Here is a 17,644-nt window from a genome sequence, read left to right on the forward strand (position 1 = left end):
TAATTGAGAGTGAAGAGACTGTGGTTCGGAGATATTTCTTTACACAGAGGGTTGTTGGAGCATCGAATGTTTTACCACAGGGTGTGGTTGAGGCAGAGCTCATTGCATTTTTTAGGGAATCGTGGCTAAATAGTTGAAGCAGAGGAAGATGCAGAGCTATGGGGGGGGGGGGGGGGTGGGGGACAGTGTGGAGCAGTGGGATTAGTGTTGCGTGTCCTAGCAAAGAGCCAGCACTGGCACGATGGGCTGAGTGGCCTCCTCCTGTGCTTTGATGCTACTCTCTGGCCAGCTGAGGCACTATAACCGTTCAGCAAGGGATGTACGACGGTGGTTTGAGAGATCCTCGCCTCAATGTCCTGGGGAAGTAAATTAATGATTCCTCCTTGTTGTGACCAGGTCCAGCATTATAACCCCGCCCCCCCTCCCCCCCCCCCACCCCGAGCTCTCCGTTCCGCTGACTCCCGTCTCTGCGGCTCTGCAACCCCTCACCCCCGTGCTCACTCGCCCACATTGGCACCTGCTCAACCAACACCTGAAATTGTAGAATTCTGATCCTCCTGTTCAAATCTCTCCAGAGCCTCACCCCTTCCTATCTTTGTCACCTCACTCCTCCGAACTCCTTTAACTCTGAATCATGCCCCCGCCCCTCCAACTCCCTTCGCCCCTGCATCCCCCCCTCTATTGGCAGTTGTGCCTTCAGCCTTCTAGGCTCTACCTTCTGGAATTCCCTCCATAAGAAGCTCCACCCTTCCCTCCTCTTTAAGGACCCTCCTTAAAACCCACCCCTGACTAAGTTTTTGACCCTCCCCACCTCTCCGTCTGAGCTTGGCCCCTGCTCCTTGTGACTGAGGTGCTTTGGGGTGTTTTTCTCTGTGTTGAAAGCACTGTATAAATGCGAGGTGAATGTCTACAAACCTTTTATCCTGCTTTTGCCTCGCGAGTGAATGGCCCACATCCTCCCACAGGTTCAGCCAAGCCTGAGAATTCCCCCACGCGGAGGCTCTCACCTACTCAACCAATGTATCGCCGCCAACCTCTGCTCCCAGCTCCCAAAAGGCACCGGTTAAATATGCTGACAGCTCAATTCATTGCCCCCCCCCCCCCCCCCCCCCCACACCGACCCAGATCCTGAGCTGACCTTTCCTACATCCTAATCTTAACATCAGACGTTCTCGTTTCTCTGCTGAGATCGCCCTGATTTCTGACAAATTACAGGCAATTTGTCTTGCGGATTGTGTCCTTTGGGGCCCATTTGGGACATGGGATCACAGAGAGAGGCTGCTTCCGATGGCAGAGGTGAAAAGGCAGTGTTCGAACGTTCTGCACCGCCCAATCCCGCAGCCAGAATATTCCATTTTAGGCAATCGCCACCCGATCTGCCAGTGTAATTCAGTTGCGTTGACAGACGCTGCATTGTTCTGCCGCACTAGCAGGAGCTTCAGGCAGCTCGAGCCGTGCTTATCACGGTCTGATGTTAACCCGAGCCCACCTCCCACATAACAGATTGCCCACTGCAATGGTCTAATTTTAAACCTGAACTTGAACTTCCAGTTGTGATTAGACTTCCGCTGATGTGTTGTAAAGCTGGCAGGCAGTCTGAAACCCGGCCTTGTTCTCATGGACTGTACGTGTGAATGCAGCCTTCAGTTACAGGCGGGCCACAGAACCTCCTTTGTGTTCCCGGAGGGAAAATCTCGAGGAAAACAGGGAGCCAAGTTTCAGGAAACTGCAGGAGGAAAGGGGCCTGCTGTTCCTCTCTCTCCCTCTCCTTCTCTCGTTCTCTCTCTCTCTCTCTCTCTCTCGCAGGCTGCAGCTGCTCTGGTTTCGAAATCTCCAGCACAGTTTGTCGCCTCTCGGCAAAAGTGGCGGCCCATTTGGAGCCGCGTGCAGCTGGTTTCCCCCCCCCCCCCCCACCTCAGATAAAGGGGACTGGCTCCTGTCGCAGTCACAGCAGGAAGGGAAGTGAAAGCAGCCAGGGTTCCTGCTGCCGGTCACTAGCCCAGTAACCCCTCCTGGAGTGTGCACGCAGACAGGATCGAGTTCGCCGGGTCTGTCTGTGTGTGTGTGCCTGTCTTTTCCCCCCCATGGCTGAATAGCCTACTAAAACTGTTTGGACCCACATATAAACAATGAACAGACTTGGCAGCGAGGGGTGGAGTGGAGGGGACGTGGGGCAGTCGGTGCCTGAGCCCAGAGCTGTCGGACAAACACAGGAGCCGAAAGTAGGACTTGCATTTATATAGCGACTTTCACAACCTCAGAGCTTTGCAGATTTTGCAGTGCTTTCTGACATGTAGTCCCTGTTGCAATGTGGCAGACAACTTTTGCACAGCAAGATCCCCAAAAAATGCAATGAAAAATATGACCAGAAAATTTTTTTTTCGTAACTATGGTTATGGGATAACTATTGGTGACGTCACTGGGCAGAACAGCCCTGCTCTTCCAATAGTGCCCCGGGATCTGCTGCATCCACCTGAGAGCAGACTGGACTCTGGGTTAACATCTGACTGGAACGATGGCACCTCTGGCAGTACAGCCTGGCTAAGAGAGTCCTTAGTACTGTACGTTGGGGAGTGTTGTGAGTTTGAACTGTAGGGGGGAGGGGATTGGTGTCCATCAGTAACTTTTAATATATTCAGGAATTACACCCACATTGTTAAAACAACCTGACTGAATACTTGGATTGGCCCCCTTCACACCGCGACATGTGACCTGATGATCGTTTCGAACTGGGGGTAGTTTTATTTTCTGATGGATCCCTCATCCTGTGATTTCCAGTTCCGTTCAGCCTGGCACCTGCCAGGAAGATAGCGGGTACTTTCCAGGTTAGAGTTGGTGTGAAGGCCAAGGCCTACGGAGCAGGCTGCCAGCACCGATTCAGGAGAGGAGGAGGGCAGATGAGGCAAGTCGAGGAGTAGAGCTGGGTTACGCAGAGCTCGGGTTTTGAACGCACGAAGATTGTTTTGAGGGTGGGAAGGTCAAGGAAGGGCAGAAATGAAAGACTGAGGATTGGAATGGACGAGAAGCAGGAAAAGGAGCGCCAGAGTTTTGAGAGCCAGAGGAAAGGAACTCAATAGGAAATGGTGTGACAACATTTAATTTGAATGCAGTACCTGGTCTGTACGCTGTTACAGGGCGAGCTGTAATTGGGCTCTATCTGGTCTGTACGCTGTTACAGGGCGTGCTGTAATTGGGCTATATCTGGTCTGTACGCTGTTACAGGGTGTGCTGTAATTGGGCTATATCTGGTCTGTACGCTGTTACAGGGCGTGCTGTAATTGGGCTATATCTGGTCTGTACACTGTTACAGGGCGTGCTGTAATTGGGCTATATCTGGTCTGTACGCTGTTACAGGGCGTGTTGTAATTGGGCTATATCTGGTCTGTATGCTGTTACAGGGTGTGTTGTAATTGGGCTATATCTGGTCTGTACGCTGTTACAGGGTGTGTTGTAATTGGGCTATATCTGGTCTGTACACTGTTACAGGGCGTGCTATAATTGGGCTATATCTGGTCTGTACACTGTTACAGGGCGTGCTGTAATTGGGCTATATCTGGTCTGTACGCTGACAGGGTGTGCTGTAATTGGGTTATATCTGATCTGTACGCTGTTACAGGGTGTGTTGTAATTGGGCGAGATCTGGTCTGTACGCTGTTACAGGGCGTGCTGTAATTGGGCTATATCTGGTCTGTACACTGTTACAGGGTGTGTTGTAATTGGGCGAGATCTGGTCTGTACACTGTTACAGGGCGTGCTGTAATTGGGCGAGATCTGGTCTGTATGCTGTTACAGGGTGTGTTGTAATTGGGCTATATCTGGTCTGTACGCTGTTACAGGGTGTGTTGTAATTGGGCTATATCTGGTCTGTACACTGTTACAGGGCGTGCTGTAATTGGGCTATATCTGGTCTGTACGCTGTTACAGGGCGTGCTGTAATTGGGCTATATCTGGTCTGTACGCTGTTACAGGGCGTGCTGTAATTGGGTTATATCTGATCTGTACGCTGTTACAGGGTGTGGTCATTGAGTTATACAGCACAGAAACAGGCCCTTCAGCTCATCATGTCTGTGCTCACCATCAAGCACCTAACTATTCGAATCCTATTTTCCAGCACTTGACCCATAGCCTTGTATGCTATGGCATTTCAAGTGCTCTTAAATGTTGTGAGGGTTCCTGCCTCTACCACCTCTTCAGGCAGTGTGTTCCAGATTCCAACCACCCTCTGGGTGAAAAACCTTTTCCTCAAATCCCCTCTAAACCTCCTGCCCCTTACCTTAAATCTATGCTGCCTGGTTATTGACCCCTCCGCTAAGGGAAAATGTTTCTTCCTATCTAACCTATCAATGCCCCTCATAATTTTGTATACCTCAGTCATGTCCCCCCTCATCCTTCTCTGCTCTAAGGAAAACTGCCCCAGCTTTTCAGTCTCCCTTCATAGCTGAAATGCTCCATGTCAGTGCGCCATTTTCCCACACTCTCTTGGCCAGTCTGGACATAGCAGTGGAAGCCTTTCCCATGCGCTTGTTGATTTCTGCATCTAGAGACAGGTTACTGGTGATAGTTGAGCCTTGGTAGGTGAACTCTTGAACCACTTCCGGAGCGTGGTCGCCGATATTGATGGATGGAGCATTTCTCACGTCCTGACCCAGATCGTTTTCTTGAGGCTGATGGTTAGGCCAAATTCGTTGCAGGCAGCTGCAATCCTGTCGATGAGTCTCTGCAGACACTCTTCAGTGTGAGATGTTAATGCAGCCTCGTCAGCAAAGAGGAGTTCCCTGATGAGGACTTTCCGTACTTTGGTCTTTGCTCTAAGACGGGCAAGGTTGAACAACCTGCCCCCTGATCTTGCGTGGAGGAAAATTCCTTCTTCTGAAGACTTGAACGCATGTGAGAGCAGCAGGGAGAAGAAAATCCCAAAAAGTGTGGGTGTGAGAACACAGCCCTGTTTCACGCCACTCAGGATAGGAAAGGAGTCTGAAATAAAAACAAGAAATGCTGGAATCACTCAGCAGGTCTGGCAGCATCTGTGGAAAGAGAAGCAGAGTTAACGTTTCGGGTCAGTGACCCTTCTTCGGAACTGACCCGAAACGTTAACTCTGCTTCTCTTTCCACAGATGCTGCCAGACCTGCTGAGTGATTCCAGCATTTCTTGTTTTTGTTGGTATCGTGCATGTCCTGTGGTACTGCTCCCTCATCCCAGCACAGGCAAAGCAGGTCATGGAGTGCTGAGAGTATAGCAGGCTTGGCACGCTTGATTATTTCAGGGGTAATGCTGTCCTTCCCAGGGGCTTTTCCGCTGGCTAGAGAATCAATGGCATCACTGAGTTCCGATTTTGTTGGCTGTTCGTCCAGCTCATCCATGACTGACAGAGACTGGGCTGCACTGAGGGTGGTCTCAGTGACAACATTCTCCCTGGAGTACAGTTCCAGGTAGTGCTCCACCCAGCGGTCCATTTGCTTGCGTTGGTCAGTGATTGTGTCCCCTGATTTAGATTTGAGGGGGGCGATCTTCTTGATGGTTGGCCCAAGAGCTCTCTTAATGCCATCATACATTCCTATGATGTTTCCGGTGTCGGAGGCCAGCTGAATATGACTGCATAGGTGTTGCCAGTAGTCATTTGCACAGCGCCTGGCTGTTCTTTGTGCAGCGCTTCTGGCTACTTTAAGTGCTACGGATGTTAACTCGCTGGGGGCTTTCTTGTAGTTCAACAGTGCAATGCGCTGAGTGGCTGTGACAGGTTCCAGCTCTTCATTATGAGATTGAAACCAGTCTGCATTCTGCTTCTCACGATTTCCAAAGGTGGTCATTGCTGAGTGATAGATGGCATCTCTGATGTGGGGCCACTTCGTCTCAGCATCCCCTGCATGAGTGTTTTGAAGGGCTTTTCCAAGTGAATTTAGAAACTTATGTAACAGCTGTGGATAAGAAATTCTGTTAGTGTTGATGCGTGGGCGGCCCTTCTGCTTGGAGTGATGTAGCTTCTTTGGTTTGAGTCTAACTTTGCTGCACACCAGGGAGTGGTCGGTGTCGCAGTCCGCACTGTGGAAGCTGTGTGTGATTTGGACACTGTTTAAAGAGGCTCGCCTTGTGACGATGAGGTCCAGCTGGTGCCATCGATGTGATCTTGGGTGCCTCCATGAAACCTGGTGACAGGGTTTAGTATGAAAGAACGAGTTGGTGATGCAGAGGTTGTGATAGGTACACAACTCCAGCAGTCTCTGTCCATTCTCATTTATCCTTCCAATGCCATAGTGCCCAAAGTAGGAGGGCCACGAGTCATGGTTGGCCCCAACCCTGGCATTAAAGTCCCCCAGCAGGAACAAACGTTCGATATTAGGAATGCTACTAATGATATTATGGAGTTCCTCGTAGAACTGGTCTTTAACTTCAGGTGGGGAGCAGAGTGTAGGAGCATAGATGCTGAGTAGGTGTACTGAACCAGAGGCGGTGAGCAGTCGGATGGACAATATGCGTTCCGAGCCATTTGAAGGTGGCTCTATCATGCTGAGCAAAGAATTTCTGATGGCGATGTACACTGTTACAGGATGTAGTGTAATGGGGCTATATCTGGTCTGGACGCTGTTACAGGACATAGTGTAATGGGGCTATATCTGGTCTGTACACTTAAAGGGTGTAGTGTAATGGGGCTATATCTGTTCTGTACACTGTTACAGGGCATAGTGGAATGGGGCTTTATCTGTTCTGTACACTGTTACAGGGCATCGTGTAATGGGGCTATATCTGGTCTGTGCACTGTTACAGGGCATAGTGTAATGGGGCTATATCTGGTCTGTACACTGTTACAGGGTATAGTGTAATGGGGCTATATCTGTTCTGTACACTGTTACAGGGCATAGTGTAATGGGGCTATATCTGGTCTGTACACTGTTACAGGGCATAGTGTAATGGGGCTGTATCTGGTCTGTACACTGTTACAGGGCATAGTGTAATGGGGCTGTATCTGGTCTGTACACTGTTACAGGGCATAGTGTAATGGGGCTTTATCTGTTCTGTACACTGTTACAGGGCATAGTGTAATGGGGCTGTATCTGGTCTGTACACTGTTATAGGGCATAGTGTAATGGGGCTGTATCTGGTCTGTACACTGTTACAGGGCATAGTGTAATGGGGCTATATCTGGTCTGTGCAGTGTTACAGGGTATAATGTAATGGGGCTATATCTGTTCTGTACACTGTTACAGGGTATAGTGTAATGGGGCTATATCTGTTCTGTACACTGCTGCAGGATGTAGTGTAATGGGGCTTTATCTGTTCTGTACACTGTTACAGGGCATAGTGTAATGGGGCTTTATCTGTTCTGTACACTGTTACAGGGAATAGTGTAATGGGGCTATATCTGGTCTGTGCAGTGTTACAGGGGATAATGTAATGGGGCTATATCTGTTCTGTACACTGTTACAGGGTATAGTGTAATGGGGTTATATCTGTTCTGTACACTGCTACAGGATGTAGTGTAATGGGGCTTTACCTGTTCTGTACACTGTTACAGGGCATAGTGTAATGGGGCTATATCTGGTCTGTACACTGTTACAGGGTATAGTGTAATGGGGCTATATCTGTTCTGTACACTGTTACAGGGCATAGTGTAATGGGGCTATATCTGGTCTGTACACTGTTACAGGGCATAGTGTAATGGGGCTATATCTGGTCTGTGCACTGTTACAGGGTATAATGTAATGGGGCTGTATCTGGTCTGTACACTGTTACAGGGCATAGTGTAATGGGGCTATGTCTGGTCTGTGCAGTGTTACAGGGTATAATGTAATGGGGCTATATCTGTTCTGTACACTGTTACAGGGTATAGTGTAATGGGGCTATATCTGTTCTGTACACTGCTACAGGATGTAGTGTAATGGGGCTTTATCTGTTCTGTACACTGTTACAGGGCATAGTGTAATGGGGCTATATCTGGTCTGTGCACTGTTACAGGGTATAGTGTAATGGGGCTATATCTGGTCTGTACACTGCTACAAGGTGTAGTGTAATGGGGCTTTATCTGTTCTGTGCACTGTTACAGGGTGTAGTGTAATGGGGCTTTATCTGGTTTGTACACTGTTACAGGGCATAGTGTAATGGGGCTATTTCTGGTCTGTACACTGTTACAGGGCATAGTGTAATGGGGCTATATCTGGTCTGTACACTGTTACAGGGTGTAGTGTAATGGGGCTATATCTGGTCTGTACGCTGTTACAGGGTCTAGTGTAATGGGGCTATATCTGGTCTGTACACTGTTACAGGGTGTAGTGTAATGGGGCTATATCTGGTCTGTACACTGTTACAGGGTGTAGTGTAATGGGGCTATTTCTGGTCTGTACACTGTTACAGGGTCTAGTGTAATGGGGCTATATCTGGTCTGTACACTGTTACAGGGTGTAGTGTAATGGGGCTATTTCTGGTCTGTACACTGTTACAGGGTATAGTGTAATGGGGCTGTATCTGGTCTGTACACTGTTACAGGGTATAGTGTAATGGGGCTATATCTGGTCTGTACACTGTTACAGGGTCTAGTGTAATGGGGCTATATCTGGTCTGTACACTGTTACAGGGCATAGTGTAATGGGGCTATATCTGGTCTGTACACTGTTACAGGGTGTAGTGTAATGGGGCTATTTCTGGTCTGTACACTGTTACAGGGTCTAGTGTAATGGGGCTATATCTGGTCTGTACACTGTTACAGGGTGTAGTGTAATGGGGCTATATCTGGTCTGTACACTGTTAGAGGGTGTAGTGTAATGGGGCTATATCTGGTCTGTACACTGTTACAGGGTGTAGTGTAATGGGGCTATTTCTGGTCTGTACACTGTTACAGGGTGTAGTGTAATGGGTATATTGAGTTGCAGAGTGTGTGCAGTAGATGAAATACCTCATTGACATTTTTTCGAAATGTGTTGTGATGCCAGAAATCTTCGCTTATTCTCTCTGTTTCTGTCATTATCTCTGTCTGAATCAATTGACCCCTCACTACGTTCTCACTCCGACTTATTTAACTACTCAGTTCATAGATTCTCACTGCACAACGGAGCATAATTAGCCCTCGCTGCCGGCCTTTAATCCACAAAGGATTTAAGTTTACAAGAAAGCTTCTTTTATTTAAAAAAAAGGCGAGTAAATTAACTGCCTGATTTAGTTTTTTTTTCCCCGGCATAAAACACACAATAAATCCCAGCCCAGCACTGCAGAGAATGTCTGCTACATCTGTTAAAGGTTTGGCAGGTTGCAAAGTATTGAAGCATCATCAGTGAATCAGGGCTAGTTAACAGAGAGATATTATCGTTTGCATTGGACCCTCCCAAGCCTTCGCTGAATGTTCTCAAAGGGGAACCTTGGTGCACCTTCCCCTGGGTATTTGTAGAAATAGTTTCCAATGCCTTTTGCTCCCTTCCCTGTTCTCTGCTTACCCTCTTCCTGGCTTCTGCTCCTCACCACCCTCTTTTCCCTTGCTGCCTCTCCCCTGTCCCATTCCGCCCCCCCCCCCCCCCCCCTCTTTATTTTGAGTTAGGGTTTAAATACCTGAGTGCATAACAACTGCACATAGTCAACTGCACATAGTCCACCCCACAACATCCCGAACCCTATGAAATTCCAGTGATAGTTTCCGCGAATGCCAGATAGTCTGGGTGCTTATCCAATAACATTGCTGCGGCAGCGTTGCTAATGGATACGGCCTCTGTGTTTATCTTGGTGACAGGCTGCTTTTATTAAAAAGTTGGCAGATGACTCCATCATAACTTGGTGTTTTCCCTGCGAGTCATCGAGCTGGATTAAACACACTGCTCGCTCTTTGTGCAGGTTGGAATGTTACAGCTGGGATGTGGCTCCTGGTACTCTCGACTGTGTGCTCGCCAGGATGTGTTGTACAGTCCAGAGGTGTCTGGCTGTTTGTGTCAGCTTCGTCCTAATGCACAACTTGTATCTTTGAAAGCTAGTGTCTCTCAGGATTGAAGCTGCAATCGTACAGTCCAGGCAAAGCTGCAGAATAGGAAATCCAGTGGGTAATTTTGAACATGGGGAAAGGAACAGTCAGATATGCTGATAGGGTGGGAGGAGGCTGGTGGGGAGCAGAGACCAGTTGGGCTGAACAGACTGTTCCTGTGCTGCGAAATTCTAGGATTTGACAAAAACTCTGCTTTTCGAGTTCTTCCAATCCTCGTCCCCCCGCCCTCTCGCTCCTCGTCCCCCCGCCCTCTCGCTCCTCGTCCCCCCGCCCTCTCGCTCCTCGTCCCCCCGCCCTCTCGCTCCTCGTCCCCCCGCCCTCTCGCTCCTCGTCCCCCCGCCCTCTCGCTCCTCGTCCCCCCGCCCTCTCGCTCCTCGTCCCCCCGCCCTCTCGCTCCTCGTCCCCCCGCCCTCTCGCTCCTCGTCCCCCCGCCCTCTCGCTCCTCGTCCCCCCGCCCTCTCGCTCCTCGTCCCCCCGCCCTCTCGCTCCTCGTCCCCCCGCCCTCTCGCTCCTCGTCCCCCCGCCCTCTCGCTCCTCGTCCCCCCGCCCTCTCGCTCCTCGTCCCCCCGCCCTCTCGCTCCTCGTCCCCCCGCCCTCTCGCTCCTCGTCCCCCCGCCCTCTCGCTCCTCGTCCCCCCGCCCTCTCGCTCCTCGTCCCCCCGCCCTCTCGCTCCTCGTCCCCCCGCCCTCTCGCTCCTCGTCCCCCCGCCCTCTCGCTCCTCGTCCCCCCGCCCTCTCGCTCCTCGTCCCCCCGCCCTCTCGCTCCTCTTCCTCTCGCTCCTCGTCCCCCCGCCCTCTCGCTCCTGGTCCCCCCGCCCTCTCGCGCCCCCGCCCTCCCTTGGTGTGTTTGATGGGGACAGCTTAGAGGATGTTATTGAGTCATTTGCAGCATGGAAGTTCAGAGGTTGAACCAAGAGGTTGTTTCTTCTCTATCTTTAATGATGCAGCTTTTGAACTGTTTGTGCTGGTGAACCAAGGTAATCTGCTTCCTGACAAAATTTTGTTTCTTTTTATGTTCATTTAGAATTGGATTTTTCGGAGAAAACGCCAATTGCAACAAGTTCAGAGACTTTCCAGCTTCCAAAGTGTGAAAGCAGTGAAACATGGACAGGTCGAACCGACTTAGCTGCCTCGTGTACAAACCCCAGTGACCAGAAACTTTCCTTCAGTACGGTTGAGAACTTTGCAGGCAGTGGCGTGGACTCTCCCTGCTCTGCCATGTGCCCGCCCAGCCTGGCGAGGCGACCCAGCCGGGAACAGGGCCTCAGTCCTGCTGGGCAGATCTGTAACGAAATGAGAAAGACCAAGGAAGCCTTGCAAGAGGGAGAAATTTGGTACAACCCCATCCCAGAGGACGAGGACCTTGTGTCGTTGCCGCGGAGGGCGGAGACCAGCAGGGCACAGTGGTACGTGGAAGTGCCCTCCCCAATGGGGGCCGAGAGCCTTGCCAGCGACACTGGGAGGAAACAGGCCTGTGTTGCAACGACACCAGGTGGCATGGAAACAATGCAGGAGCAGCTGACAACAAGATGCGCTGCCAAGCCCTCACCACTGAGTGCCCGAGGGCCTTCACACTCAGTGCCAATCGTTGGCGTATCCTGGAGTGGGAGTCAGGCAGGGAGCAGTGCACATAAGCCTGAACTGTCAGGTGAGTAATAAATCTGTGCTTCTGTAACCCGTGTGTATAATTCCAGGTCAGTGTGCCCCCTTGCACACTTTTATCTGGTGCCAGTGGACGACTATGTGTCAACAGCAATGATAAGTTTGCTTCTCATTCATTATCGGGATGTGGGCCTCACTGGCAAGGCTGGCATTTACTGCTGATCCCTCACCGCCCTGAGAAGGGGTTGTTGAGCCGCCTTGAGCTGCAGTCCGATTCCTTGTACACCTTGAGCGTCTTGCTCGGCCACTTCACAAGGCGGTTGAAAGCCAACCATGTTGGTGTGGCGCTGGGGTTATATGTAGGCCAGATCAGGAAAGGATGCTGATGAAAGGTTTTGGGTTGTGGTTAGCCTGAGGGGAGGGGGAAGCAGAGACAGATTATGATGGAGGGGATTAATGGTCTTTGGGGATGGATGGTAATAAGAACATAAATAGGAGCAGGAGTAAACCACACAGCCCATCGAGCATGCACCACCATTCAGTACCATCATGCTTGAGTTTTTTTTGCCTTAACTCCGCTTCTCCGCCTGCTCTCCTCGATTCCCTGAGAGACCAAACATCAGTCAATCTCGGCCTTAAATATATTCAATGATGGAGCATTTACAACCCTCGAGGATAGAGAATTGCAAAGATTCACAACTTTTTGAGTGAAGAGGTTTTTCCTCATCTCAGTCCTAAAGGATCGGCTCCTAATCCTGAGACTATTCTAGAATCTCCAGCCATGGAAACAACCTCTCCGTGTCTACCCTGTCAAACCCCTTCAGAATCTTGTATGTTTCGATGAGATCATCCCTCATTCTTCGAAACTCCAGAGAGTATGGTCCCAATTTACTCAGCCCCTCATTATAGGTCAGCCCTGTCATCCTAGTGAATCTTTGCTGCACTGCTTCCAGTGCAGTTTATCCTTTCTTAAATCTGGAGACCAAACTGCACACAGTATTCCAGATGTGGTCCCACCATAACCCTTGTATTGTAGCAAGACTTCTTTATTCCTGACACTGTCACTGACCCGAAACGTTAACTCTGCTTCTCTTTCCACAGATGCTGCCAGACCTGCTGAGTGGTTCCAGCATTTCTTGTTTTTATTTCTTTTTTCCTGTACTCCAGTCCCCCTTGCCAAAAAGGCCAACATCCCATTTGCCCTGCTAATTACTTGCTGAACCTGCATGTTAACTTTGTGTTCCTTGTCCGCGTACCCCAAGTCTGTCTGACAATAATGACACAGTGAAGAGACCGAGTGTAATCCTGCAGACATTGTCCTGGCAGCTAAGTCAGTAACAGGCCAGGAAACAAACCTGGGTCTGGTGGGGGGGTGGGGGGTGCTCCCTCGTCCCTGCCGCACTGCGTTCTGCAATCTGGTCACTGGGGGAGGTCCAGGGCTCAGCTGCTGTCCGTTCCCATGTTGCATATCCGACATTCACCATTTACTTACGTCCCGCAGCACCAGGAGTCAACAGCGGGGAGTGTCTGGCCCCCCCGCACTGTGTGTCACTAGCGGAGAGAGCTCATTATGGGCTTTGAGTCTCAGCTCTGGGCCCTGGGTTGCACACAGCCTGGTCCAGTTGGTGAGCAGGCTGGGGAGACTCCAAAGGTGAAGGTATGAGGACTGGAGGAGAAACCAGTGGTGAACTATAGTCACTGTTGTAATATAGGAAACGCAGCAGCTGATATGCACCTAGCAAGCTGCCACAAACATGACTGATTTATCTGTTTTCTGTGATGTTGGTTGAGGGATTAATATTGCTCAGGTCACAGAGGAGAACTCCACTGCTCTCCTTCAACATAGTACCATGGGATCTTTTACATCTCTGGACTTCCCTCCCGAAACCTCTCCGTCTCTCTCCCCCTCCATCTGTAAGATGCTCTTTAAAAGCTTCCTCTTTGCCCAAGCTTTTGGCCACATGTCCTAATATTTCCTTATGTGACTCGGTGTCAAATATTGTCGGATTACACCCCCGTGAAACACCTTCGGCCATTTTACAATGTTTAAGTAGCTGTTTAACCAGAAGGTAACTGGATTAGGTAAATATTATTTAAAATGAAGGGAAGGTTCTTTTGAAGGCTGACTGTGTTTGAAACTTTTCACGCATACTAGAAGACGTTACAACTTGGAATCCTTCTGAGAGCTGTGATTGGATACAAAGATCTGACCCGTGGAATGTTCCGCCCCATTGCGATGTTCAGTCGTGCTCCCTCGCTGATAATCTGACTGTTGGTTCAAAAGGCAACAAACACCTCTGTGAGGTTTCAGGACATCAGTCACTTCCAGGGCACTGAGTGCAGCAGGGACTGAGCAAGTCTGCAGTCTCTAACTGGCCCTCTGCCCCTTCTTGGAGAAGTCCCACAGATTGTGAATATCACTTGTCCCAGCATTGAAGGTAGTGCCACCTTACCTACACTGCTCCTGCCCAATTGTGTTACCTTCCATTGAAAAGGTTAAGGGGGGAGTGGTCTTAATGATCTGGTTCATTTGAATCTGCAGTACATTGACACACCATTCGTTACCACCTTCGACTGTCCCAGCCCTCTCCTCTACCTCATTAATAGACCTGCCCAGAGCAATAAAGTCACCTTGATTGGGCAGGTACTCACCATTGGCACTTCACTATCTGCTGACCTGCCAAAGGATTCTGTCTCTCTCTCTCTGTCTCTCTTTCTCTTTCTTGCTCTCTGTCTCTCTCTCTCTGTGTCTCTCTCTCTGTGTCTCTCTCTCTGTGTCTCTCTCTCTGTGTCTCTCTCTCTGTGTCTCTCTCTCTGTGTCTCTCTCTCTGTGTCTCTCTCTCTGTGTGTCTCTCTCTGTGTCTCTCTCTCTGTGTCTCTCTCTCTCTGTCTCTCTCTCTCTGTCTCTCTCTCTCTCTGTCTCTCTCTCTCTCTGTCCCTCTCTCGCGCTCCCTGTCCCTCTCTCGCGCTCCCTGCCCCTCTCTCGCGCTCCCTGCCCCTCTCTCGCGCTCCCTGCCCCTCTCTCGCGCTCCCTGCCCCTCTCTCGCGCTCCCTGCCCCTCTCTCGCGCTCCCTGCCCCTCTCTCGCGCTCCCTGCCCCTCTCTCGCGCTCCCTGCCCCTCTCTCGCGCTCCCTGCCCCTCTCTCGCGCTCCCTGCCCCTCTCTCGCGCTCCCTGCCCCTCTCTCGCGCTCCCTGCCCCTCTCTCGCGCTCCCTGCCCCTCTCTCGCGCTCCCTGCCCCTCTCTCGCGCTCCCTGCCCCTCTCTCGCGCTCCCTGCCCCTCTCTCGCGCTCCCTGCCCCTCTCTCGCGCTCCCTGCCCCTCTCTCGCGCTCCCTGCCCCTCTCTCGCGCTCCCTGCCCCTCTCTCGCGCTCCCTGCCCCTCTCTCGCGCTCCCTGCCCCTCTCTCGCGCTCCCTGCCCCTCTCTCGCGCTCCCTGCCCCTCTCTCGCGCTCCCTGCCCCTCTCTCGCGCTCCCTGCCCCTCTCTCGCGCTCCCTGCCCCTCTCTCGCGCTCCCTGCCCCTCTCTCGCGCTCCCTGCCCCTCTCTCGCGCTCCCTGCCCCTCTCTCGCGCTCCCTGCCCCTCTCTCGCGCTCCCTGCCCCTCTCTCGCGCTCCCTGCCCCTCTCTCGCGCTCCCTGCCCCTCTCTCGCGCTCCCTGCCCCTCTCTCGCGCTCCCTGCCCCTCTCTCGCGCTCCCTGCCCCTCTCCCGCGCTCCCTGCCCCTCTCCCGCGCTCCCTGCCCCTCTCCCGCGCTCCCTGCCCCTCTCTCTCAGCAGGTCAGAATTAGAGGAGTGCTGATATCTCGGATGGCTGGAGGGGCTACAGAGATAGGGAGAGATTTGAAAATGAGGTTGAGAATTTTAAATTCGAGGCATTTCCAGACCATCACTGCCATGTAGGTCAGCGAGTACAGGAGTGACGGGTTTCTCACCCAGTGGGGGTCTCTGTGTAGATGTGACGGCAGCAATCAATGCTGAGAAACTTTAACCAGCCGCATGCGTGTTGTGATGGCGCGTGTACCCCACAATTTGACGAGGTCTGCCTGTGTTGGGATGCTGGGTTCTGCTGCTCAGTTGTCTGTGGACACTGGGTGGTTGGAGATTGGGGTGAGCAAAGCTTCTGAATCTGGTGTTTTCTCCGTTTCCGACAGATGGCGCGGCTGACGCACAGACGGAGAGCAGCCGCTCACCCCTGGCCAGCCCCAGGCCCGCCAAGAAGAGCGCCGCGGCCCATCGCTCGCTGTCCGACAGAGTCAAGTCCCCGGGCACCGTGCGGAGGCTGTCCATGAAAATGAAGAAGCTCCCGGAGCTGAGACGCAAGCTGAGTTTGAGGGGGACCTCGCGTTCCAGCCGCAACGACAAAGATGTCGGCGGGGGGAGCAGTGCCTCTGCCGCGGAAAGCACCCGGCCGGAACTGAGTAGGGGGGGCTCCCCTCCGCCGCCCTCCTCCTCCTCCTCGTCTACAGGCATGGCATTGCCCGTCTCCAACCGCAACGTCATCAGCCGCTACCACCTGGACAGCAGCGTGTCTTCCCGCGGCAGCCACTGGCACCGCAAGAAGCAGCGGAGCTCGAGGTCGCTGGGCAAAGGTGGCTACCTGAGCGACGGAGACTCGCCAGAACTGGTCGCCAAGGTGGGCACGCCCGGCTGCTCCTGGCACCCGGAGAAGGACTCTCCCACCGCGTGCCAACACCCACCCGGTGCCAAGCTGGACACGGGCGCCTTCCGTCCCTACGGAGGCGGCGAGCAGCCGCGGTGCCTGCAATACCTCTCGGGCCTGATCAACGTCCGGCTGTATGGCATCGAGGGCGTCAAGCTGCCCCGGGCCGGCCTGAGGGACATCTTTTGCGCCATCCAGGTGGATTCAGTCAGCAAGGCCCGCACCGCTATGCTGACCTGCCAGGACCCCTTCCTCAGCCTGGACCACACCTTTAACATCGAGCTGGAGCACTCCCAGCAGCTCAAGCTGCTGGTCTTCAGCTGGGACCCCAGCTCCTGCCGCAATCGTGTGTGTTGCCATGGGACCGCCCTGCTGCCTCCACTCTTCAAAGGTAAACATACCACCATATGAGCTTGCATTCTCTCTTTCACTCACTCTCTCTCTCTCTTTCCCTCTCTCACTGTCACTTTGTTTCTTTATAAGAAAAGGAGGAGGCCATTCGGTCCCTCAAGCCTGTTCTGTCATTGTGAGATCATGGCTGATCGATTTAACTCCATATACCCACCTTTTCCCATATCCCGTAATACCTTTGGTTAACAAAAATCTATCAATCTCAGTTTTAACATCAACAGTTGCCATTTGTGAATTGAGTTCCAAACATTTACCACCCTCTGTGTGGAGAAGTGTTTCCTAATTTCACTCCTGCAAGGTCTGGCTCTGATGTTTAGACTATGCCCCCTAGTCCTAGACTCCCCAACTAGTGGGAATAGTTTCTCTCACTCTACCTTATCTGTTCCCCTTAATATCTTGATAACGTCAATCAAATCACCCCTTAACCTAAATTCCAAGGAATACAGCCTTAGTTTATGTAATGTTTAGTTTAGTTTAGTTTAGAGATACAACGTATGCCAGCCAAGAGCGACGTCTCAATTCATTCCATCTTCGCTGCCTTCGGAGAATACTTGGCATCAGGTGGCAGGACTATATCTCCAACACAGAAGTCCTTGAAGCGGCCAACACCCCCAGCTTATACACACTACTGAGTCAGCGGCGCTTGAGATGGCTTGGCCATGTGAGCCGCATGGAAGATGGCAGGATCCCCAAAGACACATTGTACAGCGAGCTCGCCACTGGTATCAGACCCACCGGCCGTCCATGTCTCCGTTATAAAGACGTCTGCAAACGCGACATGAAATCGTGTGACATTGATCACAAGTCGTGGGAGTCAGTTGCCAGCATTCGCCAGAGCTGGCGGGCAGCCATAAAGACAGGGCTAAATTGTGGCGAGTCGAAGAGACTTAGTAGTTGGCAGGAAAAAAGACAGAGGCGCAAGGGGAGAGCCAACTGTGCAACAGCCCCAACAAACAAATTTCTCTGCAGCACCTGTGGAAGAGCCTGTCACTCCAGAATTGGCCTTTATAGCCACTCCAGG

The 17,644-nt window shown here is 51.8% G+C and overlaps 1 protein-coding gene across 5 annotated transcripts in view; it reads left to right on the forward strand.

Moving 5' to 3' along the window:
- Positions 1-17,644, forward strand: part of LOC137355589 (rho GTPase-activating protein SYDE2-like) — a 66,947-nt gene that overhangs the window by 12,390 nt on the left and 36,913 nt on the right. For 4 of the 5 annotated variants that reach the window (XM_068020878.1, XM_068020877.1, XM_068020879.1 and 1 more), the window contains 2 exons: positions 10,980-11,603; positions 15,704-16,603. In XM_068020878.1, coding sequence (XP_067876979.1) covers positions 11,174-11,603; positions 15,704-16,603 — 1,330 coding nt within the window. In that variant the 5' untranslated portion in view covers positions 10,980-11,173. Of the gene's footprint in view, positions 1-2,179; positions 2,223-10,979; positions 11,604-15,703; positions 16,604-17,644 lie in introns of those variants that run through there. The other variant, XM_068020881.1, reaches the window with a different exon arrangement.

Source organism: Heterodontus francisci, chromosome 43, assembly GCF_036365525.1.
Source record: "Heterodontus francisci isolate sHetFra1 chromosome 43, sHetFra1.hap1, whole genome shotgun sequence".
NCBI lineage: Eukaryota > Metazoa > Chordata > Chondrichthyes > Heterodontiformes > Heterodontidae > Heterodontus > Heterodontus francisci.